Source organism: Geotrypetes seraphini, chromosome 14 (genome assembly GCF_902459505.1).
Source record: "Geotrypetes seraphini chromosome 14, aGeoSer1.1, whole genome shotgun sequence".
NCBI classification, from domain to species: domain Eukaryota; kingdom Metazoa; phylum Chordata; class Amphibia; order Gymnophiona; family Dermophiidae; genus Geotrypetes; species Geotrypetes seraphini.
Genome location: NC_047097.1, coordinates 16,916,174 through 16,942,527, shown reverse-complemented (window position 1 = coordinate 16,942,527; position 26,354 = coordinate 16,916,174). Strand labels below are relative to the sequence as shown.

The following is a 26,354-nucleotide window of genomic DNA, read 5'->3' as shown; positions in this document are numbered from 1 at the left end:
CTCTTGAGCCACGGTCACCACATTTAGTGTGCCACAGCTTCGCAAAGTTGAGCTATGTGATACTTGTACGATATCAGAGACGCAGAGTTTTAATAAGCTTCTGGAAGAGTTCTCTAGACAAAACAAGTACTAAAAAGGCTCATTCTCTCTGCTGTGCTATTATAGGTGCTCTTGTCAATTGTTACTGGTGGTGTTTCAAGGCAGAAAGCAAAAGCAGCCCAAGTTCCCACTGCATCACTCACCACTTCAGCAGGTTAGCTCTTAGCAAAAGAAATGTATGCTGTCCCTTCTCAACAGGGCTTGCTAAAAGCACGGACAAGCCAAGGGACCCAGTTCCAGGAAGGACATTCGAGGCTAGTCCTGGATTTCTAACAGCTACATTATGGTAGCTGAAGTGCTGACTTCAAACTGGTAGAAGCAGAGACTATAGATATCAGATGCACTGGGACATAAGATGAAAAGACAGAACTGTCAAAAATCCTCCTCCTGGAACTGGATCCACTAGTTAACTCTAAAAAACAGTGATGGAGAAACTCACCATCTTCTCAGGGTTGGGAGGGACCTCTTACAAAACCTGTGCGTGAGTCTTATTCTATGAAGACAGACTGTGTTGGGATCTTTAAATATTAGGCCAACTTATTTCCACTAATCTTAGTTTCTAAACACAGGAATGTTTGGCAATTCTGCTCCTTAAATGTGAAAACAGATGGACTAAGGCTCTTTAAGCAAATATTAAAAACATTTGACAAATTACAAGACAGCCATTGTCTCATAAATTATCTACTTTTGTTCAATATTGAAAGTGATTGATATTAATATATTATAAATCAAAGGACAACCTGCAAATAAATTGAGTTATGGAGAGTCCTAACGAGGCCAATGGTTTTTGTAACAATGCTTATTAGCACATAAGAAATGCTGCCAAAGCCGTTACACACAGCAATTAAGGGTTAGTGAAAGGCAAAACTTCAGACAGAGCACGAGAGGCTATTCTGAGATAGCGGGTAACCTGTTTGCTTGCTTTAAGCTTTCATAAACCAGCCATAGTTCTCCATCCTCATTCAGCATTTGATAGTCCTGAGGGAGTGATCTTCCAAACAAAGTTACAAAAAAAAATAAACCAAAACAACAACATAAAAATTAAAAGGTTAAACAAAAAACGGATTTATGCAGATGATAAGACAATATGTTAAGAACAAGAAACTTAAATGATTACAAATATTGATGACTCGGATGGTGCATATTAAAACTGGACTTTCTACAGTTAATGTACAGTGAATATGCATGAGAGGAATTTGTATACATAGCCGACCCTAGTATTTGCAAATGTGGCTCTTGTATATTTATTGAGTATATAGGCTATGGGCTCAAGGTTTCCAATGAATGAGGTGTGCTACTGGAGTTTTCCTTTTTGGATCTACTAGAAAAATGCTTAGGATATCTGACTTTCCAACAGTATAACACCATCTCAATCTAACCAATGATACATGGTATACAGAAGCCATGTAACAAATACAAACTGTAAAAAGTAAAATGAAGAGCATAATCACTAAAACTCCCTGAGATTGTGGGTTCAAACTCACACTGCTCCTTGTGACCCTGGGCAGGTCACTTGGTCCACCATTACCCCAGGTACATTGCATAGATTGTAAGCCCACCAGGACAGATAAGGAAAAATGTTTTGAGTACATCAATAAATTCATGTAAACCATTCTGAGCTCCCTGGGAAGAACGGTATAGAAAATGGAATAAATAAATAATAAATAAAACAGCAGCCCCTGATGGTCTTGTCAGATAATTGTCCCAACAGAAGCTCTGAGGCCTGCATATCCTATTCTAATAAAGAACCCAGATGACTGTGCTCATTGCTGTCACGCAAAGACAGACTGACTACAGAAACAACGGGACCGCTAGCCTAGGAAAAAAGTGAAACAAGAGATATTAATTCAATCTTTATTATTTGGCAGAACCTTCTTCATTCTTGTTTATCCCATTCTCCCATTCCAAGGGTTAAGGCAGTTGGGACGTGAAAAGGGTCAAACCTTCTCTTGCTGGAAACTCACAAGGAAAAGTTTGGTCTTACCTGCTAATTTTCTTTCATTGATTGCTACCAGACCAGTCCAGAACCAGTTAGGCCCATCAGCCAGTCATGGATGATGACAGAGAACAAAGATGTACTATGCAGCACCTGCTCTTCAATAGTTTTGTAACAAGGCAAGATATTTTCCACTCTTCTTTAAACTCCTCCCCCTAAAAAGGGGGGAATGGAATCCAGAGTTCAACCAACAATCACCTACATAAGAGAGAGTCACACCAAATTCCAGAAATTTTTCCCTGAATGCAGAGCAAACTAGCATTCTCAGTACTTCAGGAGGGGACTCTGGCCTACTCTGGTAGGATGCAAGGAAAGAAAATTAGCAAGCAAGGTCACATTTTACCTTCCTATTCATCTATCAGACCAGTCCAGAATCAAAAAGATTTAACAGAGCACTCCAAAAACTGGGCAGGACTCTAAAACCCCTGCACCAAATGCTGCTGCTGCTTCTCTGGTGAAAAAGATCAAGTCTACAGTGCTGAGAGGAAGTATGCAAGTATAACCATGTGCATCTCTAAAAACCTCCAGCAGAGATACCAACTGTGACTCTATCCATGTAGTTGCCAGTCCTCTGGTTGAATGTGCCTTGAGTGGAACTCAACTCTTAAAAAAAAGATTGCAAGGACAACTACATTGTAGTTTTACAAGCCTCCACTGGAGATACCAATTAGTTTACTTCCCACAAAGCTACCTCTAGTAGAGTGAGATTTGAGATCCCTGAGTGGAGAATATCAATTGATGAAATAGCATCTCTCAGCTAACATGCAACAATGGCCTTGGAGGCTGCTTCCCTTCTCTTGGTGCCTGCTAAAAGCACAATGAACCTATTTCAAAATTCATTGGTTACTTCAACAAACTGCATGTGAATTCTTTGAACATCCAGAAAGCACATTATGTAACCAAAGTTAAAAGTTACCTGAGTGAGAAAAACAGGGTTTAAAAAAGATTTTAAAGGGTTTTAAAGCAAAGAAAATCTGGAATGTAAGACCTGTGGGTTTTTTCCTATTTTGAGAAGTTTGGTTTGTGTATTTTTTGTATTGGTGCAGTTGTTGTCCTAGTGCAGAGATCAGCATCAGCTGCTTGAACATTCTAACTGTCAGATTGGACAGTTCGGAGGGTGACTTGGTTCTGTGTAGAGGTGTTTTGGTTTATCCCAGGACAAGCAGGCAGCCTATTCTCACATATGGGTGACATCATCCACGGAGCCCGGATGCAGACAGCCTCGCAAGCAGACTTGCTTGTAGAAACGTAGAAGTTTCAAATCAGGTGCACACGCATACGTGAGTGCCTTCCCGCCCAGCACAGGGCAAATCTCCTCAGTTCTCAGTTTTCTGCAGAGCTGAAAAGTCTGTAGTTTGACACTCTGCGTTGAACTTCGTTCACTTCGTGCTTTCTCAAACCGCGGTTTGTGTTCTTTTTAGTCATGAATCGCTGTGTTACTTTCATTTTCCTTTAAAAAAAAAGACTTATTTTCTTTTTCTTCGTTGACTAACTGGCGGGCCAGGCCGCACGGCCACAGCCTGCGGGCTTCGACTTTGCAGCGGCTATCTTCCCTCCTATGTCACGGGCTTCAAGAAGTGTAGCCAGTGCCAGCGTGTGATTCTCTCACGGACCCACACCGCTGGTGCCTCAATTGCCTTGGGCCTGACCATAATCCTAAGTTGTGCGAGCGCTGTGCTACTCTTCAACCTCGAGCCCTTAAATGTCGTCGGGTTTTAGTGGAGAAACTCTTCAGGATGGACTCTTCAGTGACACCTTCGACCTTGAGTGCTGCCTCGGTCCCACCTTCCAGCGAGGGTCCTCCTGCTTCCACGACTCCGACCTCGAGTCTCATCAGATTGTCCTCGTTTGGATAGTCTTTAGCCCCTCAGGACAGATATCTAAGCAGAAGGTTCCTGTGGTGGTCCTCAAGCTTTCCAAGACCTCCAAGTCCAAGCACATCTCCACTGCCACCCTAGAGCCTTTAGCCTCAGCAAGTGGTCCGGTTTCAGACGTGGATCCACCTTTGCAGGCTTCTCTCCAGACCAGTTGTATGTTGAATTATACCTGCTGTACACTGCCGTGGGTGAATTTCTTCATAAAAGCGGTTAATAGATCCCAATAAATAAATAAATTTCCTCCCCACAATCTTCTCACTGGAGAGATGGCAAAACCAATACCTGACTGACATGAAAAGCTTAAACAACCTTCTGGATGGAAGCACTAGCTGCTGTAAAGTGCATGAATGGCTCCCAACAGGAGAGAGCCTGTAGCTCAAAAGGTAAATATGACCCAGGACTCAAAAACTAAGTTTATTTTATGCTGGGAAAACCACCCATACTGGAGGACTTAAGTGTGAGACTCTCTTCAGGAAAAGAGCTGCATCAGAATGAGCAGCCAAGGGTATTCCTTCCAACTAACCTCTCAAACAGGTCTGCACTGCTACCTGAACTTCAAGGGACCAAGTAATACACCTTTTTTGAGATCCTCTTGCAAAATTGTCAGAATGTGAGAGGCCAACACATAAAATGCAGAATATGCCCACTCCTTGCACCATGTATCACCAAGGATATAGATCTCTTACACACCTGCAGTAAGGCAGTAATGACCTCTTCCTTATAACCTGAATGGCTTAAGCATGATCTTTCAAGAGTCAAGACATAAGACAAAAGTAAGACAGCCTGTCCATCGGAAGTGGACCCTGAACTAGCTGCCTCACCTTTGAGGAAGCCTCCAGCTCTCCCTTATTTTGAAATTCATTACAGCCTTCTGGGCCTATCCGAATAACCAGTCCTGGAAAAGAAGCTATCCTCTGCCAGCACTCACCCCAAAAGTCATCAGGATGGAGATACAAAACATAGTTCAGTTTGGGGCTTCTCTTAAAGGGCATGCAAATATATTCAATTTCCTTCCAGCAACCTAAAAACTGGGCCACATTCATATTGTGTTATGTTGCTAATCCATGATGGGATTGCTCCACCATTTTTTGATCATAGCTCCCAAACCAGTGGGTCCAGTGAATGTCTATTTGCACATTTTGTTTGCCTGCTACATGAGACACTGACAATGCCAAAAGATGGGCTCTCAGCCCACTATAACAGAAGGAAGGCCATCTGGGCTACCACCACTGCATGGTCAGAAAATATCCAGACCACTTTGCCTTGGGCCTGGGCCTGGAAGGCCTGAAGAGCCCTCCAGATAGCTCTCATTTCAAACCAGTTGGTGAACCATTCACTGATCATTTGCTCTGTGCTATTTGGGCCCAAAAAATGGCATCCCTGTTCACTCTCCAACTGGGTTCTTCCAAGTCCATGCCCTTGAAAAGATTGAGGATCCAAACACCATTTTAAGCTGCTTTGAGCCAATGATGTTCATGACAGGTAGTGCTCATACCTCTGAAACTGCACCAAAGATCCAGGAGCAACCTTTGACATGGCCCCATGTGTGCTCACCTCCATTAGTTGTACTGCATGTACAACTGCATGTACTGCATGTAATCCCATGTTCATGGAGTCTTCATCACCAAAGGTCTTGAATCCAGACCTGAACCTTCTACACCCTTAAATCATGGAGAAAAGCCTTTCCTGCCCACATGTTGAATCATGCTTGGACAAAACTCTCAAAATTCACAATCCACCCACCCCCACTGTCTATACTAACAATCAGTCACTTGAGAGGTGGCTTGCCTGCTTTCTATTTTGGACTAGGTCTTCATAAAATATGGAGAACAGCTTTATGTCATAAGAAAGTTAAAAGTCCAGTAGGATTGTTCCCCTAGCTGCAGGTCCAACACTATTTGCAATCATTGGGCCTTCTTTGGGGGCTGGAGGGGAGGAAGACTAGGTTTGAGCAGTTTATAGGTCCCACGCTTCAGAGGGGGTAATATCGGCCATTTATAAGTGTTTAATTGCTCAACGTGGGGCTACCTTATCCTATGTGAAGGCCTGGGAGCATGATTTTGGACAGAGGCTTATGACATCAGAATGGGAGGGTATTTGGTCACAAGTGGCATCTAAGGAATTAGCAACCCCTTTAATAGTAAATGGAAATAAGGTACTCCTGCGGTGGTATTATACACCTGTACTGCAGGCACATATGGAGAGAGGGAGTGAAGGGCATTGTTGGAGGGGCTGTGGGTTGGAGGGGACCTATCTTCACATGGTCCCGGGCTATTGGACTCTCATTTTTGAATCACTATCTAAAATCCTGGGATGGGATGTTCATGCTTCATGGGAGGTGGCACTTCTTTGTAACTATGATCCTAATTTGGACCCTGGAGAATTGAGTTTTTGCAAATTGTTTTTTTTACTGCCGATAGATTGGTTTTGGTTGCTCCCTAGAGGCCGGAGCAGCCTGAATGGCGCCTGGTGGTTGACAAATTGCATAGTTTGCATACTATGTATAAACTTACTGCTCTTAAACATGGCTTTGTACATAAGTTTGACCGTATCTGGCGGATGTTTGTTTTCTGGGGGTTCCACTAACGGACTACTAGCATTACATTTCTTCTTTTTACGCCTGCCATTCTTCTTTTGGGGAGTTTGTTTTTCTTATGTTGGGGGGAGGGGTAAAGGGGAAGTTTTATGAGCACAACACAGGTCATTGTATTACTTATGAGATGTTTGTTATGCAATTCTCATTGATATGCTGTATTTTCTATACCTATCAATAAAAATATTCTTCACGTTAAGTCCAGTAGGATTTCCTCATGCTGAACTTTCTTCACCAGTACTATAAGAATGATAGTACAGCCAAGCTCATCCTGGGTCAGCAAGTAACCAGTTTGAAGCCTCAGCTCAGTCAATTTGTGGCCTTATTTCTTCCTTTACTGCTTAACTGTTCCAGAAAATCATATCTCTGGGTAATTAATTAGATGATTAGATCTACACCCACTGCTTAAAATGTGATTCCACTAATTAGCACTCTATTAACTATAGCTCAGGTTCTCTACAAATGCAGACATGGATTTATTCCTACAGGTGATCTGAACATTTGTGCTTCATTGTTTTGAAATGTTTGCATGAGAAAATTGTCCTTTAAACACTACCACATGTGACGAGCTTACTCTGACAAAATGTCAAAAACTTCCGCTCTCTCCCCCCCCCCCTCCCATCTAAATCCCAGTTTTACAAAGCTGGGATATACACCCCAAACTGAAAAACATGCATATGGTAAGGGGCTTGCTCTTGGCAAGTTTTGGGTGGGATTACAGTAGGTCAAAAAAATATATATATTTATCCCTCATTTCGGCAAGGGAATAGGTGTCTATGTCCAAAAAGACTGAAATCAGAATTTACCTCTAGATTTCAGAAAGGTCCTCATTTTGTGCAGCATACCACTGGAGGGATTAGGAAGGTTGCCCCCTTCCCAAATGTGAAACTGGCAAGGAACATTAGACTCTGTGATCATTTCTTCTTTAGGTGCCATCAACTTGTGCTCAAGCCCTAGTGACTTGATGAATTACAGATCTAAAAAGAAATCGGTTTTGTACTAGTCCGGTAAGGTCCTCCAGTGTCATCCCCATGGTTCTTTTCAACATATCCAACCATCTGATTGCAAGTTGCCCTCTTTGCCTAGTTCCTTCGATCTTGCCAAACATGATGTCCTTCTCCAATGAACTCTCGCTTCTGACAGTGTGACCAAAATAAGACAGTTGTAACTTCATCATTTGGGCTTCGAGTTGACATGGTTGGTTTGATCTCTTCTAGAATTAATTTGTTAGCTCTTCTGGCATGCATAAAATTGGAACAAGTGAGGTGATTAAATTTGTAGATGACACTAAATTGTTCAAAGTTGTTAAAATGCATGCGGATTGTGAAGAATTGCAGGCAGACCTTAGGAAATTGAAAGGCTGGGCGTCCAAATGGCAAATTAAATTTAATGTGGACAAATGCAAAGTGATGCACATTGGGAAGAATAACTTGAATCACAGTTATTGGATGCTAGGGTTCACCTTGGGGATTAGCGCCCAAGAAAAGGATCTGGGTGTCATTGTAGACAATACAATGAAACCTTCCGCCCAATGTGTAGCGGTGGCCAAAAAAGCAAACAGGATGCTAGGAATTATTAAAAAAGGGATGGTTAAGAAGACTAAGAATGTTATAATGCCCCTATATCGCTCCATGGTATGACCTCATCTTGAGTATTGCATTCAATTATGGTCTCCTTATCTCAAGAAAGATATAGTGGCACTAGAAAAGATTAAAAGAAGAGCGACCAAGATGGTAAAGGGGATGGAACTCCTCTCGTATGAGGAAAGACTAAAATGGTTAGGGCTCTTCAGCTTGGAAAAGAGACGGCTGAGGGGAGATATGATTGAAGTCTACAAAATCCTGAGTGGAGTAGAACTGGTACAAGTGGATTGATTTTTCACTCCATCAAAAATAACAAAGACTAGGGGACACTCAATGAAGTTACAGGGAACTACTTTTAAAACCATTAGGAGGAAATATTTTTTCACTCAGAGAATAGTTAAGCTCTGGCACGCATTGCTAGAGATGTGGTAAGAGCGGATAGCATAGCTGGTTATAAGAAAGGTTTGGACAAGTTCCTAGAGGAAAAGTCCATAGTCTTATTGAGAAATACATGGGGGAAGCCACTGCTTGCCCTGTATCGGTAGCATGGAATGTTGCTACTCCTTGGATTTTGGCCAGGTACTAGTGACCTGGATTGGCCACCGTAAGAACAGGCTACTGGGCTTGATGGACCATTGGCCTGACCCATTAAGGCTATTCTTATGTTCTTCTCCAACACCAAAGCTCAAATAAGTCAATCTTCTTTGTGTCATGTCCTTGTAGTGTCCAGCTTTTGCATCCATGATAGCTTAGGTACTACAAACGTTTTTGTTTCTAAAATGGCTAACAGATGTTTATGTTCTACCACAATAACACGTACAAGTATGTGACATTTCAGAACAGAAATGTTTATGAGCCTACTATGGCCCCGTTGATATTTATTCTCCTGTGCATAAACATCCTTCTCTCCATGCTCAAAGTATAGGCTCTATGTCAGAAGATCCTGTTCTAAAATACTAGTGGAACTTGGCATGCCCCACATCCTTTCTAAAATGCCACTTTATTTGTATAATAGATAGCAACATGGACAGATCACACAGCCACTGTACACATATCTGGGTGCTTTAATTTAGGAGAGCCCTTTCAATATTTGCCTATACAATAAGGTGACCAGAGGCTTCTGAGTCAGAATCAGACTGAGCCTGTCCTGGATTTGCTGCACAGCAGATGCTGCAGGATTCTAGTGGGACAAAACTAAGGCCAGCCAATTCCTGATGGGTCGAAGCCCTCTGGTAACAGACAAGTTGCGAAGGCCAAAGTTTGAGAAACAGTCCAAGAAGGCTCTTTGCTTATTATGATCGCAAGTTTCCTGTTCACAGATAAATTTTAATTAGCAGCGAAGCAAGACAAGCCCTGGCAAAGGAAAACAGCTGCTGGGGACCATTTTCTTTCACATGAATCCAGTTTAAACAGCAGCAAAGGAATGGTCTAGATTTCATGACTTCTCCTCACTCTGTTTTCTTCATATCCCTCTGGATAATCAGTTGCCTCTTATAAAGCAAAGAGAGGAACACTTCACAGACCCTTTTCTGACTCCTCCATGAATCTGCTGCTACATAAAGCAAATTGTAATTTAACCACAAGCTGGAGGTCCTGCTGCTCTGAAGGACGTGTCTAGTTAAGACACATAATGGCAGATAAAGGCCAAATGGCCCATCCAGTCTGCCCATCCGCATCATCCATTATCTCCTTCTCTCCCTTAGAGATCCAATATTCCTGTCCTACGCATTCTTGAATTCAGACACAGTCTTTTTCTCCACCACCTCTACCAGGAGCCTATTCCACGCATCTACCACCTATTTATTTGTTAAAGCTTTCCATTAGATTTGTACTGTTTTAGCAGATGTGCTGTGGGGTTGGTAGGGAGGGATAATGTTGGGGTTTTAACCTCCTTGTAAACCACCGAGGCTCAAAGTTAATATGAAGCCAGAATCTAATCTCCATGGAACTCAATATGTTGCCCCATGGCTACAGAATGGAAACGCATCTGTTGATGTGTTACTACATCCTCAAGGTGGAGACAGATTCTATAGTCTGAGAAAGAGTAACCTTATACCTGATCAGTGATGGATATGATACTGTAACAAACAAAGCAAATACATTTTCTCTGAAACATAGAAATCTAAATTGTTTCAATAGTGCAATACAGTATCATGCATATGACTTAATGGAGCTAATGTGACTCTAAGGCAGTGTCTCTCAAACTTTTTTAGTTCTGGCACATCTTTTATTAAGCTGCGTTAGGGTTTTTTTTTTTTTTAGATCACTGGCCATTGTGATAAAAGCTCCAAAATTCATAAGAATTCTATGAGCGTCAAGAGCTTTTACCATGACATTGGGTGATTAAAAAAACCCTAACATGGCTTGATAAAACGGTGGGGGAGGGTAGTAAATTTGAGAGCTAATTATTTAAAGTTCTTTAAGATATGAATGGGTTAATTGTAACAATGGTGAATCTTTTACCCTTCCATTGTTTAGACCTATATGAGATTTCTTTATGCATCTTTCTAACAAAGTCTTACCCTTCTCTTGTTTAGACCTTTTACGTTCTCTTTCCTATACTTATTGTAGTTCTTCCCGCATCCCGTATGTGCCAGTTTGCAATGTCTTTGTCTCCATTGTATTTTAAGTAATATGGACCCCTGCTTTTAATTGTAAATCACTTTGAAACTATGATATTGCGACAATCAAAATTTTAATAAAACTTGAAAATTAAAGTAGAATTGCTAATCAATATGATAGATGTGCTTGTTTTTAACTCAAAATGCGGCTCGATAGTTGACAAGCAAATAAACATTTCATCAACCACCATCTGCAGTTCTCTTTTTTTCTATTTAATTTCTGTCAGATCTGAAAATCCAAGTTCGCAACGATAAGAAAATCCAAATGGTAACAAAGCCCTTAGATTGCTTTGTTGCTCAAATTAGGATAACTACTGCATAGAAAATAAAAATAAAATTACTTGCTATTAGTTTTCAAGGACCAATCGTGTCAAAGAATGAGGCTTGTCTAGGCAGTTGTATCCTTTATGCACAGATGCTCATAACATTGACAGACTCTTGTGTACACATCATCTATTCTTGTGTATAACTTATGAAGGGAATTTAGTAAAATTCTGGAATCTCTCATGGTACACTCAGAACCTCTTTGGAGCACACCACTGTGCTGTAGCACACAGTTTGAGAGACACTGCTCTAAGACATAAAATTATGGCAAAGGCTTTTTCTTGAAAAGAATGTCCTTACTGGTATGTTCTTAACATATGCATGGAAGCAACTATTTTCAGAAGAGACACAGCCAAAGAGGACATAGCGCTGTGTAAGTGGGAGCTATTGGTGAAGAAATCATCCGAGTATGATAAAGTAGGATTGTGGTTCTTCTAAACATCAAGAGTCTAGGGAGCTAAGCAAAACATCATGGATGGCACCTGAAAAAACGTATTCATCGTGGCAAACGGAACCAAGATTTGATTGGGGATATTTGGACAGGGGCAGGTCAGCTGTAGAAAGACAATCCAAGAGAGCCACAATACATCTGTGAACCTGAGAAAATGCCATTAACTAAAAGAAGAAGACAATATCCAGTGTACTGGACACATACCTGGTGGTCTCCTTCATCCCTAGGTACGCCTGTGCGATCTCCCCTTTGTCCCTCATCTTCTGCACATCTTCCAGGAAGATCCTAGAATCTGTCATTGTATCCTGAAAGAAGTTAGCCAGATGTCATGATCATTACCCAAAAGATGTTATCCTAGAGGGAGCTAACACTTCAAGCTCATTTCCTGACCTTCCAGGTCTAAAGATTCACAACTCAAAGAATGCAAATTCTACTTCTAATTTGCTTTAGGTAGAAGCTTAGGGCTAATTCACTAATGTGTTAATATGTTAATACTAGTTATGAACTTGGGAGACAATTTTATAAAGGATTTTTCATGCATAAATCCTGTTTTATGCACCTAAAAAGCCTCTTACATAATAGTACAGGTGATGACAAGATGATGCCTAGTTTTGTGCAACTGCTTGCAGGCATGACCACTGCCACTGTTTTAGTGCAGCACAGAAATAGTTAACATATTGTACTTGATTTAAGATTTGAAATGAATAAAGTTTTTGAAAAAAAAGAAATAGTTAACATATTGTGTAATTTATAAAATACATTTACACCTACTCCCAACATTACTCATCATTACTGATGACTCAGATTGATTACTGTAATACTGTACTAGTTGGTGTAAATAGCTTTATTATTAAAAGAGTGCAAACACTTCAGAATACAGTCCATAGGCCATTATTGAGATGGCTTGGGGAAATCCACTTCTTATTCCTAGCATAAAATCTGTTTTTAACACTTGGAATCTAGCTAGGTACAGTACTTGGGACCTGAGTTGGCCACTGTTGGAAGAAGGATGCTGGGCTTGATGGACCTTCGGTCTGTCCCAGTATGACAATTCTTAGGTTCTGATACGAGTCACGTATGGAACAATCAAGCCATTGTGACATCACAATCTCAGTTCTGGAATGTTGCTACTCTTTGGGTTCCTGCCAGGGACTTGGGGCCTGGGTTGGCCACTGTTGGTAACAGGATACTGGACTTGATGCCCAGTAGGGCAATTTGTACGTTAATTTATTGGCTCATTCACATTCCAAGGATCATGTAACCACATTGTTGAAACAATACCACTGGCTCCCTGTTGCTTATCAAATTCAATATAAGCTAATTTTACTTCATTTATAGCTTTCAAACAGGATGCCCCTGATTATTTATCAACTCTTACATAGCATATTCTTCTACAAGACTTCTTAGGTCTTTGAATGACTATGAGATGGTTCTGCCTGGTCCACGATTCGCACAGTTAAATTCTATACATAAATGTGCATTTTTTTTTGCTGCACCATTTTTAACTGGAACAAACTACCTGCTCACTTATGTGCAGAAGGTTCAATTAAAATATTTAAAGTTCATTTGAAAACCTGGCTTTTTGAATAGGCTTTTTCTGCTTCTTGATAACTGGATAATGCAAGATCAATCCTTGGCATTCACCCATCTCTCTGAAATGTATACACTTTTCTTTGTTGTGAATGAATTTCCCTCTTTGCTATTTATGGATTGGAGTTCCTTTTCTACTGTTTTTTTTGTATGTTTTTAATATTGTAAACTGCACAGTTCTGCATGCCAATTTGTAGCGGTATAGTAAGTGAATAAATGAAATGAAATATGTAAAGGTATTTGGGAGAGATTCATGTTGCTGCAATTTTACCAGTTTCTGCTGCACCTGTGATGTATTTTATAAAGACACGTAGGGCCAGATTGTATAAATGGTGCCTAAGCACTTCTATATTATAGGCGCCGCTTGGCATGGGTGTCAAACACTAGGCGCTGTTTATAGAATCATGCCTAATGGTGCCTAAGCAGATTTAGGCACCACTTCATTAGGCCAGCTTTTCACTCACCTAATTTGGCAGCGCCCAAGTTGGATGCCTAAGTCAACCACACCTATTCTCCGCCCATAACCACGCCTACTTTTTTAACATAGGCGTTGTTAGGTGTGAAAGGGTGCCTTCATTTAGGCATCACTGTTCTAAGAGTTCAACGTCAAGCTATTAAATTGCTTCATTAATTTTTTTTTTAACTGGCTGATAACTGCCACAGTCAATTACCACGTCGATTAAGCCAATTAAAAAAAATTAAGTTCAGTGCGAAACCCGAACTTAGGCAGCCATAATTAGGGTGCCTAAAAGCGCCTAATATAGACACCATTTATAGAATATGGCCTGCAGTGTCTATGTGATTTTTGTTAAACAGCTTCAGAATAAGCACCTAATTCACCCTCCAAACTCATTATAAAATAACCCTCTTACTACACAACTTAGTCCAGCTTTTGGCTGCAGTTAATTTTTTTTATTTTTATTAATTCAGTATCCAGCCAAATAAGGAATAAATTCAAAAGCATGCACGACTATTTATTTAAAAATTTCTATTCTGCGCCATCTACCATTCTAGACAGATTACAATCAAACAAGCATAAAAATTTTAAAACATAATACAACAAACAGACAGATCATCATCAAACAAGCATAAAAATTTTAAAACATAATACAACAAACAGACAGATCATCATTTGTTACAATTCTTCTTCTGTATTCCGTATCTAAACTCTATCTTCCAGCTTGCTATTGCAATATACTCAAACGGCTCCCTCTCTTTTGCAAGATATAAATCCAGCCTGAAAATATATTTCTTGGAAACTGCTTTTAAATCTTAAACCTATTCATAACACCCAGGTCGCCTATCCATATTCACAAGCTGCTACAAGTTTCAAGTTTTATTAAAACTGGATTAAACGTTTATCAGTATTTCTAAGGGACCCTCACAAGGTCTCACTCTGTGTAGCTGCTAAATTGAATGTATGGCTTGGAAAAATTATGTTAGAGGTCTCTTCCTATCTTGATTTTAAAAAATTGTTAAAGACTCAACTCTTTGATAGGCTGGTATCTTAATGCATTCTGCTTCATTTTATCAATCAAGTTCCTTATATTCAACTTGATGCATTTTATCTGTTCTATGTATTACTTATTTCCCTGCCATGCCGGTATTTTCTGCATTATATTGTAAATGCTTTCTGTCTTTATCTGTTTTTAAGTCCATTATTCTAATTTGTATTTTATCTGTATCCCATGTACTAGCTCACCTTGTTGTGAACTGCCTAGAACATTTTCGGTATGGCGGTATATAAGAATAAAATTATTATTATTATTTAATGTAAAGGCCTATGCCCTGTTTGTGTTTCTCATTTACCTTATATGTAAACCACTTTGATTGTGTAACCACACAGAAAAAGCGGTGTACAATTCCCATCCCCCATTTTATTGGATTGTGAGCTTCATGTATGCTTATAAAGCATTGCATAAACCTGGTAGAGCTATAGAGATGTTAATAATAATATGAGTATTGGAGATTAAAAACCCCACTCCCCAAATATGCACCCCTTCAAAACAGCTAACTTTGCATTTAACATAAAAACTTGCTATGAAGCCAATATGGATATCACTGTATAAAGAGCACTCCCTACTGTCAAGGAGGTAATATTGCAGTTTGCCCTACTGAGAAATAAGAAGGAAATTTCCTTCGAACCTGAGAGTGTATTGCTACCATTCCAATGATTTGCTGTATATTCTGCAAGCTGAAAGGAGTATGTTCATAGCTTTTGATATAACCAGTGCATCCTCTGGTAGCATTAATTCACTTACCCATCCTTTTACAAAACCATAGCACAGTTTCTAGCACCAACCGCGATGGCAACAGCTCCGATGCTCATAGGAATTCTATGAGCGTCAGAGCTACGGTTTTGTAAAAGGGGGGTTAGTCACATACATATATATGCTTTCTGTTCTTTCTTATATTTTTATAATCTGATTTTTTTTATATAACCAGGGGCATAGAAAAAAGCGATGAGAGGTAATTCTATAACCTGGCACTTTGATTTAGGCATTACAAGGGGAAGCTCTTAGCCCCACATCTATTATTTAGGTGCACTCGTTTGTTATAGAATACTTGTGAAAACTCACACTAGCACAGCAAAACTTAGCTGTGATCCTTTATGCCAGGGGTGTCCAACCTTTTGGCTTCCCTGGGCCGCATTGGCAGAAAAAAATTTTCTGGGGCCGCACAAACGCTGCAGCAAGACAGTAAACATCCAGGGGCAGCAGGGGAAAACAGTGCATCGCCCTCGACCGGGGCCGTACAAAATACTTCACGGGGTCGCAGGTTGGACACCCCTGCTTTATGCCATGCCAATGGCAAGTATAATTGTCACATCGATGTGCATCAAGTGAAGTGGAAAGGTAGATGTGAATCCTAGCTCAGGTTCACGGTCTAACACCACCTCTGGCAGGATACACATTTCAAATCTGACATATTATAATCACAAAACAGAAAATAAAATTAAGTTTTCTACCTTTTGTTCTCTGGTCATTATTCAAATCATGTCGGTCCCAGGCTCTGATTATCTTCTGATAACTCGCTTGCCAGGGTCTCCTTCTTTCTCTGTGCTAACAATCCATCTTCCATCTCTTGTCTTCCCCTCCCTCCCCTGGAGGTCTGGCATCTTTCCTTTTTTTCATCTCCATCCCCGCAGCTGCAGCGATGGACCCCACCATCCTCAGATCCACCATCTCTCCTTTTCTCAACTACCTTTTCTTCCAGCATCTCTCCCTCCTTCTCCACCACCTCAGGGCCTACAAGTTCTCCCTTTCTCTTCCCAACTACCCTCCTATCCAGTATCTCTATCTCCCCCCTCCACACCATCCCTTGTGTCCAACTTCTCTCCCTTTCTGTTCCTTCCCTCCCACCACCCCATTGTCCCTCTCCTCTGTTTTTAGACCCATTATGTCTTCCTTCCTTCCCTCCCTCCCCCCTAGTCCAGTACACAAGAACACAAGAATTGCCGCTGCTGGGTCAGACCAGTGGTCCATCGTGCCCAGCAATCCGCTCACACGGCGGCCCCCAGGTCAAAGACATGTGCTCTAAATGCGTCCAGCCTCTCCTGCGGACGCTCCAGTTTAGCAGGAACTTGTCCAACTTTGTCTTGAATCCTTGGAGGGTGTTTTCCCCTATAACAGACTCTGGAAGAGCGTTCCAGTTTTCTACCACAGATGTCAGAGGAGGGGCGGGATCGCGGCAGAGGGAACGTGGTGCTCAGGATGACGGCAGCCTGCAAGAATCACTACATCACCAGCGATCCTCTCTGCAGGCTGCCGATTAGCTAACGGTAAGAGCGGGAGGCCGGGGGGGGGGAGGGAAGCTGGGGGAACATGCAGTACTTCCCGACTGACCCTCCCCCCTAAAGCAGGAGCGGCAGTGGACAGCCAGCAAGAGGCAGTGCTGCCGTACCTGTGGCCAGGGGGAGGGTTGGTAACCGAATCGGCAAGGCCGATTTTTTTTTTTTTTTTTAATTGAATCGATTCACCTGATTCGAATCGGAAATCGGGCAGCACTAGCACAGACTTTGTAGATTCAAATATATTTGAACAGCTAAGGCACAAATTAATTTTACCTTGTCCTCCTGGAAATCAGACATTGGTAGGCAGAAAGAGAGGAAAAAGAAAGAGTGACTCAGCAGATTGTACTGCAAGTAAACCAACTAAAAGTAATATGAAAGCAGAAACAAATATAGAATCACCAAAATAGGACCAAACAACCTCCATGACGAAAACAAAAATCCAAACACAAAAGTCATTGAGGAAGAGAAGCCACCAACCAGGAATATGTCATCAAATGGAGTCTTTATTGGGTCTGGACTCAGAGGAATAGTAAGGGTGATCGGCGTCCTTCCCCCGCCCCCTGCTGTGCGCGCACACCCTTCCCTTTCCCCGTACCTTTTAAACTTCTTTGGCATGGGCAGCATGCTGCCCACGTCGGTGTCAGCTCCCTTTGACGTCACTTCTTAAGCGTGGGTCCCAGAAGTGACGTCAGAGAGAGCACCAAAAAGGTACAGGGGAAGGCAAGGGGCACACGTGGCAAGGAAAGGAGCGGGGAAGCAGCGAATGGGCGGAGAGGAGGATGGGTGCTGTGGCGCCCTTAGGAAGACTGTGCCCAGGGTGGACCGCATCCCCTTACTATGCCACTGTCTGGACTCAAAGCAAAGAAGCATGTAATCCAAATTCAGGTTTGACTGCACCTGCCATGGGCATGCAGGGACCATCATGAAGGGTGGAGTCATTTCTACAAGATAGGGTTGGTAGACTTTTTATATTTTGTCTAGAGAATGACATGGGGACAAATTTATCCCCGTCCTATCCCCAAAAGTTCTGTCCCTGTCCCATTCATGCAAGCTCTGTCCTCATCTGCGCAAGCCTCGAGCACTTTAAAATAAGGTCAAAACAGATCAAACATTTCTTGCAAGACTCTTTCGAACACTTTATAAGTGCATTCAGAGCAGCCACAATTCCCATCACTGACCTTAGGTGGAATGGCCTCCTTCTGGCTCATCAGTTGAGATCGGAGGATGAGGACTTCTTCCTTACGCACTTCCAGTTCCTCGCTGACTGAGGTCAGTTGATCCAGGAGGACTCTATAGGCAGGGGCCCCGGGAGCAGTTACTTCTGGTGCACCTTTTTCAGTGAGGGCTTTCTGCAACTCATTTAGCTCATTCTTCAGCTTCTTGTTCTCAGATTCAAGTTCCTGGCGCTGCAAAGATTCAGTAAGAGAAGAACTGTACACTTGTTCTCACTTAGCCTTTCTCCACCCATACAATCACAATGATGAGAGAGAGGCAGAAACCATTTTGCAAGGCCTGGAAGCATTTGCTTTGGAGGAGATTAATGCACTCGAGTCCACCTGAATTTGGTAAATAGGAGTTCCTTCTAATCCTGAAATTACTCTTTTAACAGTCTGCAGTCTGACTGCACTCCACATTGCAAACCATTACATTGGCTGCTATCTGAAGAAGAAACAGCAGAAGCTTGCCTCACAAAACGTAGTTACAATGCAGACGTTGAACTGATTGTTTTAATATTGAATTGGTGGCAAGTCAAGTATTTTAAAAAAAAAAACATACTGACCACTGCTGGCTAATTTAGACCCAGATATTCAGTGTCAGCAGCGGTAGCTAGAAGTCACACAGATACGGCCACTATTGAATTTCGTACCATCACAGCTAACCAGGCAAAAACATTTAAATGGTCCTAATTGCTCCATTTCCTGTGTAGACACAGGAAAGAAATGCCACCAGTACCCACATAACTTCCAGCTCCATACAGGATTCTGCCCCAGCTGTGCCATGGCAGTCAGAGGGAATGTGTAGTGTCACTGCTCGGTTTAGTGCCCGCTGGAATATTCCCTTCTGACCTGCTCTGCATGATTTAACTGGGAAAGAGCCTCTCCTGCATTTAAATCATTAGAATAATGGGCCAATGGGCCTATAGGCTGCGGCTCAACCAAGTTTTCTTTCAGCCCCTACAGCTACATAATACAAATCTAAACTCAAGACTTTTCTTTTCAAAGATGCTTATAATTTCTGACCTCAGCTCTTTCAATCATTCTCATGAAGCTTTTTGAAGTATCTTGAAATAACAAAAACATTTCTTTTGAAGCGAGCCCATAATGTATTTTCCCTCCCTTCTCTCTCCTCCCTTTTATTTTTATCTCGATGTATTTACTAACTTACCCTCACCTTTCCCCTTTTATTTCGTATGCGTTGTTCCATTCAATCTCCCTTTTAATTTATTTTTAACTCTAAGTTATATCTTTTATTTTATTTCTTTTTTTTAATCTCTATTTTATTGTAAACTGGCTTTTAAAACACTAGTCCCATCCTAGTTCCTGAGCTATTACTGGTGCTACTGCTTATTTGTTTCAAACATGTGCTAATTCAGCCCCTCTTTGTGTTTTTGAAACCCATAAAATTAATATTTTATAAGCCGCCTAGAATTGCTTAGATAGAGCAGGTTATAAATGTGTTGAAATGTACACTGTGCTCAGTAAAAGCAGTGAGAGAAAACCACTGGAAGAGGATTTGGGTTGAGTTCTTTAATGCATGTTGAGAAAATGGATAGGGAGAGACAGCTGAATAATGAAGTTATCAATCATTCCAAGGAAAATGGAGCATACCGGATGCATGTAGTGGGTACCTCTATTTACTATTACCTTAAGAGACTCGTATTCAAATTCAGCTCCTCTAAGTGGAGGCCTAGCATCCTCCTAGAAAACAAAACAGAAGTAAAATGTCCCATCATTTTGGGAAACAGAAAATGCTAGTTCTTAAACAGCTATTGCAATTTTATCAGTCCCATTCAGTTATCAACCAAAAAAGTGAAAGTGAACAGTAGGAAGGGGGTGAGAGGCGAGTGGAGTTCCCGTCATCGTGGAGTAAACGCCTGGGCTGTACCTTGGTTTTGCTTCGCAGGATTTGGTCTTCCTTCCTGTCCAGTTCATCCTGCAGGGATTGCTTTTCCTGTTCCAACTCTGAAACCCTTTTCTGCAGCTTCAGGAACAGGGACATGTCCAGAGGGGTCTTCTTCTCTGCTGGCTCCTGTGGTTAAGAAGCATCAGGAAATGATGTTGAAGCGGCTGACATTGAAAGCAGAGTTAGGGCATTAATAGAGAAGGCGGGCAAGTCTAAATTATAGGTCAATGTCATTCAAATATGTATCATTCCAATAAAAGCACTTTAAAAACACCAAAATAAAGGCATCCGGCCATTTAATAACAACAACTTTATTTTTTCTATACCGCCACAATCTTACGACTTCTAGGCGGTTTACACTGAAGAGAGCTGGACAGTCAGCGAATTACAGAATACAAATAGTAAAAATACACATATTTCTCAAAGTTATCAGTATGGTGTTATTAGTTTTAAAATGGTATCTGATTAGGAGATAAATCTGTCGAATAGGGTTGAGATGGGAATTTAAAGATAATTGATATTTGTTTACAACCAAGATAAAGGAGCAAAAGAATGTAAAGGGAAGGATTTCTATTGGTTCATTCATCTAAGGCAGCTCCTGATAGGCTGCTGTTGAGTCTTTTTTTTTTCTTGCTTTCCCTGTGTAAATCATGAACCCTATGAAATTAGACTGTGTGTACCCTACAGGAGAGAAATGATGGACATGACAGAACATTCACATACCTCAAGGAGGTGATCTCAGGTTTACAAATGTGCAAGATGCATATTCATGTAAGTAGCAAATTTAGAAGAGGTGCTCTTTACAAGTATGCATCAGACAGAAACTGATTTGAAGGGAGTGCGGGATTGGATGGACCTTAAAATTTTATATGTACTTCTTATTTTGCAAACGAAATAGATGTACACTTCAAAAATATCCCCATCAGCATTTACACTAGGGCCCTGCACAAGGACAGAAATTTCACCCATCCTTGCCCATCCCTAATGGAACCTAATCTGCACTCACTGAGATCTATCCCCACAATTAATCTCCCACCTGTACCCAAAGGAGACAACGATATTATTTACTTGCAAATTACCCTCTGTTTATTCCCAACCTCAACAGCCTCCTGTGGTTTTTTAAATGGTATTCATTATTCTGCCAATGAGTGTTCCAAGTCTTAGGGCTAGATTCTCAAAAATTCACATTAAAAATTGACGGGCCACTGTCGCAGCTGTTATAGTAGCAATTTTAAAAAAGCAAGTCATTCTCAAAAAAATGCTCATCCAAATGAGGTTGGCGGAGATTAGCAAAGATTTACTAAATTTGCATGTGCCCATCGCTGGTGATAGCGATGGGTATATGTGCAAAATAAACACATAAAACCCAACAACAAATTGAGCCGCTGAAGTCAAGCAGCCCTCCATCAGACAGCGAGACAGATGCCCACTCTCTCCCACCGCCAAGCAACATCCCCTGACAAAGGGAGAGTTGCCCACTCTCTCCCTCCACCAAGCAACACCTCCGATGACCCCTGTCCCCTCACCTTACTTAGATGGCTGGCCAGAGGGATGCCTATTCCCTCCAGCCAGCAGGTCCACCTCTTCAAAATGGCGGGCCTTCCCCTCCTCGGTGCAGGGGAGGGGCCTGAGGCTCTGATTGGCCCAGGTTGTTTAAATCCACTCCTATGGGTGAGGCCTTAGGTGTCTGGGCCAATCAGAGCCTTAGGCTCCTCCCCAGTGAAGTCTGATTTTGTATAGGGTGTCTAGGTCAGAAAAAGGATACATAACTCTCATTTAGAAAGTGAAAAGAAATTATGAGAAGTCCATAGTTTCAGAAGGCAAAGTATTATCTGAAAACCAAAAAGATGGGAAGCTGTACAACAAAATAGATGCAAGCTACAGTAAAACAAAAAACGCACATAGTGCCCAGATGATGACAGGAAAAAAATACATCAAACGAGTTAAAAAACCCCTTTTGATTTTCTAACAAATAAACTGTTTATTGGAATATCAAAAACAGCTGTATTTTAATTTGGGTGATGTGCAGTGAAAAATAAGGACTTAACATGGCTCATATTTTGGCATTGCTAGCCTTTCTCAGGAGTCCATATATCCTGAAACCACATCTATTATCTACAAACAGTAGTGTAATCACAAAGCCAAACCAAGATGTTGGACTCATTTAATAAATTTTTAATATTTTTGTCCTGTCATCATCTGGGTACTGCATGCATTTTTGCTGCACTGTAGCTTGCAAGGTTTTATCTGAAAAATCTTTGTCCAGGACATGTAGGCATTTAATATGGAAGGTGTTTAAATTTCTTTAATTTTACCTCTGCTCTCACAGGTACCTCCTCTGCCTCTATAAGCTCAGAACTAAATGTATATTCAGATTCATTACTGCTGTGCGTGGAGTCCGTTCTTCTGTGTCCTGGCTTGGGAATGGTCTGAAACGTAAATTACTGTACATCAGTAATGCCTGTTAGTAACGAAGATAGTAACATAGCAAATGACGGCAGATAAAGACCTGAATGGTCCATCCAGTCTGCCCAACCATACATGCTCCATAAATTAATCATTTAATTTAAATGGGCCTTTTTCTTAGATATTTCTGGGCCAGAAACCCAGAGTCCTGCCTGGTAGTGTGCTTAGGTTCTATCTACTGGAGTCTCTGTCAAAGCTCACTCCATCTCATCTTAACCATCCCAGCCATCGAAGCCTTCCCCAGCCTGTCCTTATACGAGACAAAAACCGTGCAAGCTGTCCAGTACTGGCCTTAGTTCCTTCAAAGTATACCCATTATTTTCTGATTAGAGATGCTCTGTGTTCATCCTACGCTTGTTTGAACTCTGTCACTGTTTTCTTCTCCACCACCTCCTTTGGGAGCGCGCATTCCATGCATCGACCACCCTCTCCGTAAAGAAGAATTTCCTAACATTACTCTTGAGTCTACCACCCTCAACCTCAAATTATGCCCTCTGGTTTTACCATTTTTCTTTCTCTGGAATAGATTTTGCCTAATTTCATCAAATATCAAGCTCTGCTCAATGCTGTTATACATGCAAATCCCAGATTTTGGCTGTACTCAAGAAATTCTAGCAGTAGCTTCGAGCATCACAAACAAGAAGTCTCTCCCAGACTCTGCAGGATGATAGTGAGGTTCTGTTTTAATCTCTTCTTAGCTCAATCCAAACCTCTTCCAAGGTCTGACATATCCTACAGTTTTTAATAGGCGCTTTGGGCTGCAAATCCTCAAAGAAAAGGAAACTTGACAAATTTTTCACAAAGGTGTGAGTTCAATTTATGATTTTCCACCTCAAAAATACCAGAACCAGATGGACTGAGATCCAGATTCTCTTCTCTACAGTTGGGTTCAAGATGCCAGGTTGGCTCTGAGCTGGAGAATATGAGCTCAATTCCAATCAGAATCCTATCATGGTATGTTACCACTGCAGTACCAAAATCATGATTCAGAGGTGCTTCCCCATAAAGCAGGGGAAGGCAAAGGAAATCTGGCTATCCTATTGGGAAAGGAATGGACATGATGAGGGAAACTGTTTACAGCTCAAAAGTTTATTTGAAGAAATTTATATCCGTGTTAGCCAAACCCAGACCAACTTCTGAAAATGTAGGCTATTCGTCCTGCTCCTCCATAAACCCTTCCTGTGTCTTCCACCCCAGTCTTCTCCCCCCCCCCCCATCTCATTTGGTTTGTTCCAGCCTTAGGCCTCATGGAGAGCTTCAGATGACCATAACAACAAGAGGAAAATTCAGAATGAAGCCTGTGAGCTGACCAGTCCTCACAGGCTCTGCAATAGCAGTCCCTCTCTCCTGGACTTTCTGCTACCCAGAAAATCTGTGTGAAAGGAAGGAATGCCTGTCAATACCATCTTCAGGCCACGTGCTGGTTTTCCTGCCCACTGCTACAGTGCTGCAAGTCACCTGAAGATTTCCATCCACCCCAGTCTTAACTTGTGGATGTAAACTGTAACTCGTTCTGAGCTCTGTGGGGAGGACGGGATATAAATCTAAATAAATAAATAGTCCCCCCCCTGCCTTTGCAATACACACCCCAATATTCTAGCTCTAAGTGGCATACTGTATTTTTCCCTCTAAGAAATCAGCCAGTACGGCTTCAGCAAAGGATGATCTTGCTTGACAAACTTACTGCACTTCTTTGAGGGAGTAAACAGGCAGATGGACAAGGGTGACCTGGTCAACATTGTATATCTGGATTTTCAGAAGGAATTTGACAAGGTCCCGTATGAACGACTACTTCAGAAAATTGGGAGCTATGGAATCGAGGGTGAAATACTCACGTGGGTTAAAAACTGGTTGGTGGATAGGAAACAGAGAGTGGGGTAAATGGACAATACTCAGATTGGAAAAGCATCACGAGTGGATTGCTGTAGGGTTCGGTGCTTGGACTCGTGCTCTTCATATTTATAAATGACCAGGAAATTGGTACGACGAGCGAGGTGATTAAATTTGCAGACGATACAAAGTTATTAAGAGTAGTGAAGACACAGAAGGATTGCGAAGACCTGCAACGTGACATAAACACGCTCGAGAAATGGGCTGCTACATGGCAAATGAGGTTTAACGTGGATAAGTGTAAGGTGATGCATGTCAGTAACAAAAATCTTATACACGAATACAGGATGTTCGGTGCAGTACTTGAAGAGACCCCCTAGGAAAGAGACTTGGGAGTACTGGTAGACAAGTCAATGAAGCCGTCTGTGCAATGTGCCGTGGCGGCAAAAAGGGCAAACAGAATGCTAGGAATAATTAAGAAGGGGATCACAAACAGATTGGAGAAGGTTATCATGCTGCTGTACCGGGCCACGGTACACCCTCACCTGGAATACTGCGTCAAGCACTGGTCGCCATAGATGAAGAAGGACACGGTACTACTCAAAGGGTCCAAAGAAGAGCAACTAAAATGGTTAAGGCGCAGGAGGAGTTGCTGTACAGTGAGAGATTAGAGAAACTAAGCCTCTTCACCCTTTAAAAGAGGAGATTGAGACGGGACATGATCGAAACATTCAAGATAATAAAGGGAACAGACTTAGTAGATAAAGACAGATTGTTCACCCTCTCCAAGATAGAAAGAACGAGAGGGCACTCTCTAAAGTTAAAAGGGGATAGATTCTGTACAAATGTAAGGAAGTTCTTCTTCACCCAGAGAGTGGTAGAAAACTGGACCGCTTTTCTGGAGGCTGTTAAAGGTGAAAACACCCTCCAGGGATTCAAGACAAAGTTAGACAGGTTCCTGCTGAACCAGAACGTACGCAGGTAAGGCTAGACTCAGTTAGGGCACTGGTCTTTGACCTAAGGGCCGCCGCGGGAGTGGACTGCTGGGCACGATGGACCACTGGTCTGATCCGGCAGCAGCAATTCTTATGTTCTTACCTCTGCTTTTCTTCACTTATCTAATAAATCAGATAGAATGGAAAAAACAGAATTTTATGTAGGTCGGTTGGTCCCAGATTCAAAATCTTTTTATTGGGTTTGTGAGCTTAACATCACCATGCTTCAACTGTAAAAAGGGGAACAGAGATCTTAAAAGTCATTAGAATAGTCATTTAACATCATTCTTAGTAAAATACGTAAGACTGGGGTAAGCCAGAACTGCTCAGTGGCCTGGAAAGGATCTTACAAACCAAATGAAAGAGAGAGGTGCCAGAGCACAAAGAGGTGCACGCAAGTCTCGGTCTAAATGAATCCATAAACTCAAAGAGTGCCGGACCACATACCACCATCACGTTGAGTTCATCCTTGAGGTCATCGTAGCGTTCTTCCAGGCGACTGAACTCGTTCAAAAGGTTTTGATACCTCAGCCTTTCATCATTCAGGTCGTGTTCCAGCTCTTTGGTTTCTTCCATCAACCTCTTCTCCATGGCCTCTGCCAAATGCAAAACAGAAAATACAGACAATAGTCAAAAATATATAAACAATGTCAGGTCAATATTTGAACTCCACGGTCGGTGTTTCTTTTTAAAACCAGTTGAGGTATTTAAATCATTCACGTGCGTATAGTAGCAGAATCCAGCTGCTGCCCATATTGGTAAGTAGTTTAAAAGGCAAATTTTTTTTTATTCAGCTGCATCTGGTAAGCAACAAATACAATTGTAAAACAGTAAGCAGAAAAACAGACACCAAAGATAGGCAACAGAATGGGCAATCAAGCGTAGCATAATATACAGGCTATCAATCGAGGTTTTTGTTAAAATTTATTTTTATTTATTTATTTTAGTATTTATATACCACTTATAGCCTAAGTGGTTTACATTCAGGTACTCAACTATTTGTCCCTATATGT

The 26,354-nt window shown here is 41.6% G+C and overlaps 1 protein-coding gene and 1 long non-coding RNA gene across 2 annotated transcripts in view; one reads left to right on the top strand and one right to left on the bottom strand.

Annotated features, from left to right (window-relative positions):
- Window positions 1–26,354, bottom strand: part of MYO5A (myosin VA) — a 247,546-nt gene that overhangs the window by 50,061 nt on the left and 171,131 nt on the right. The window contains 6 exon segments of the mRNA XM_033920300.1: window positions 11,749–11,849; window positions 18,106–18,333; window positions 19,792–19,845; window positions 20,033–20,176; window positions 22,366–22,479; window positions 25,789–25,937. Of these exon segments, the coding sequence (XP_033776191.1) occupies window positions 11,749–11,849; window positions 18,106–18,333; window positions 19,792–19,845; window positions 20,033–20,176; window positions 22,366–22,479; window positions 25,789–25,937 (790 nt within the window).
- Window positions 1–26,354, top strand: part of LOC117348317 — a 107,906-nt gene that overhangs the window by 55,135 nt on the left and 26,417 nt on the right. The gene's annotated exons all lie outside the window — the stretch shown is intronic.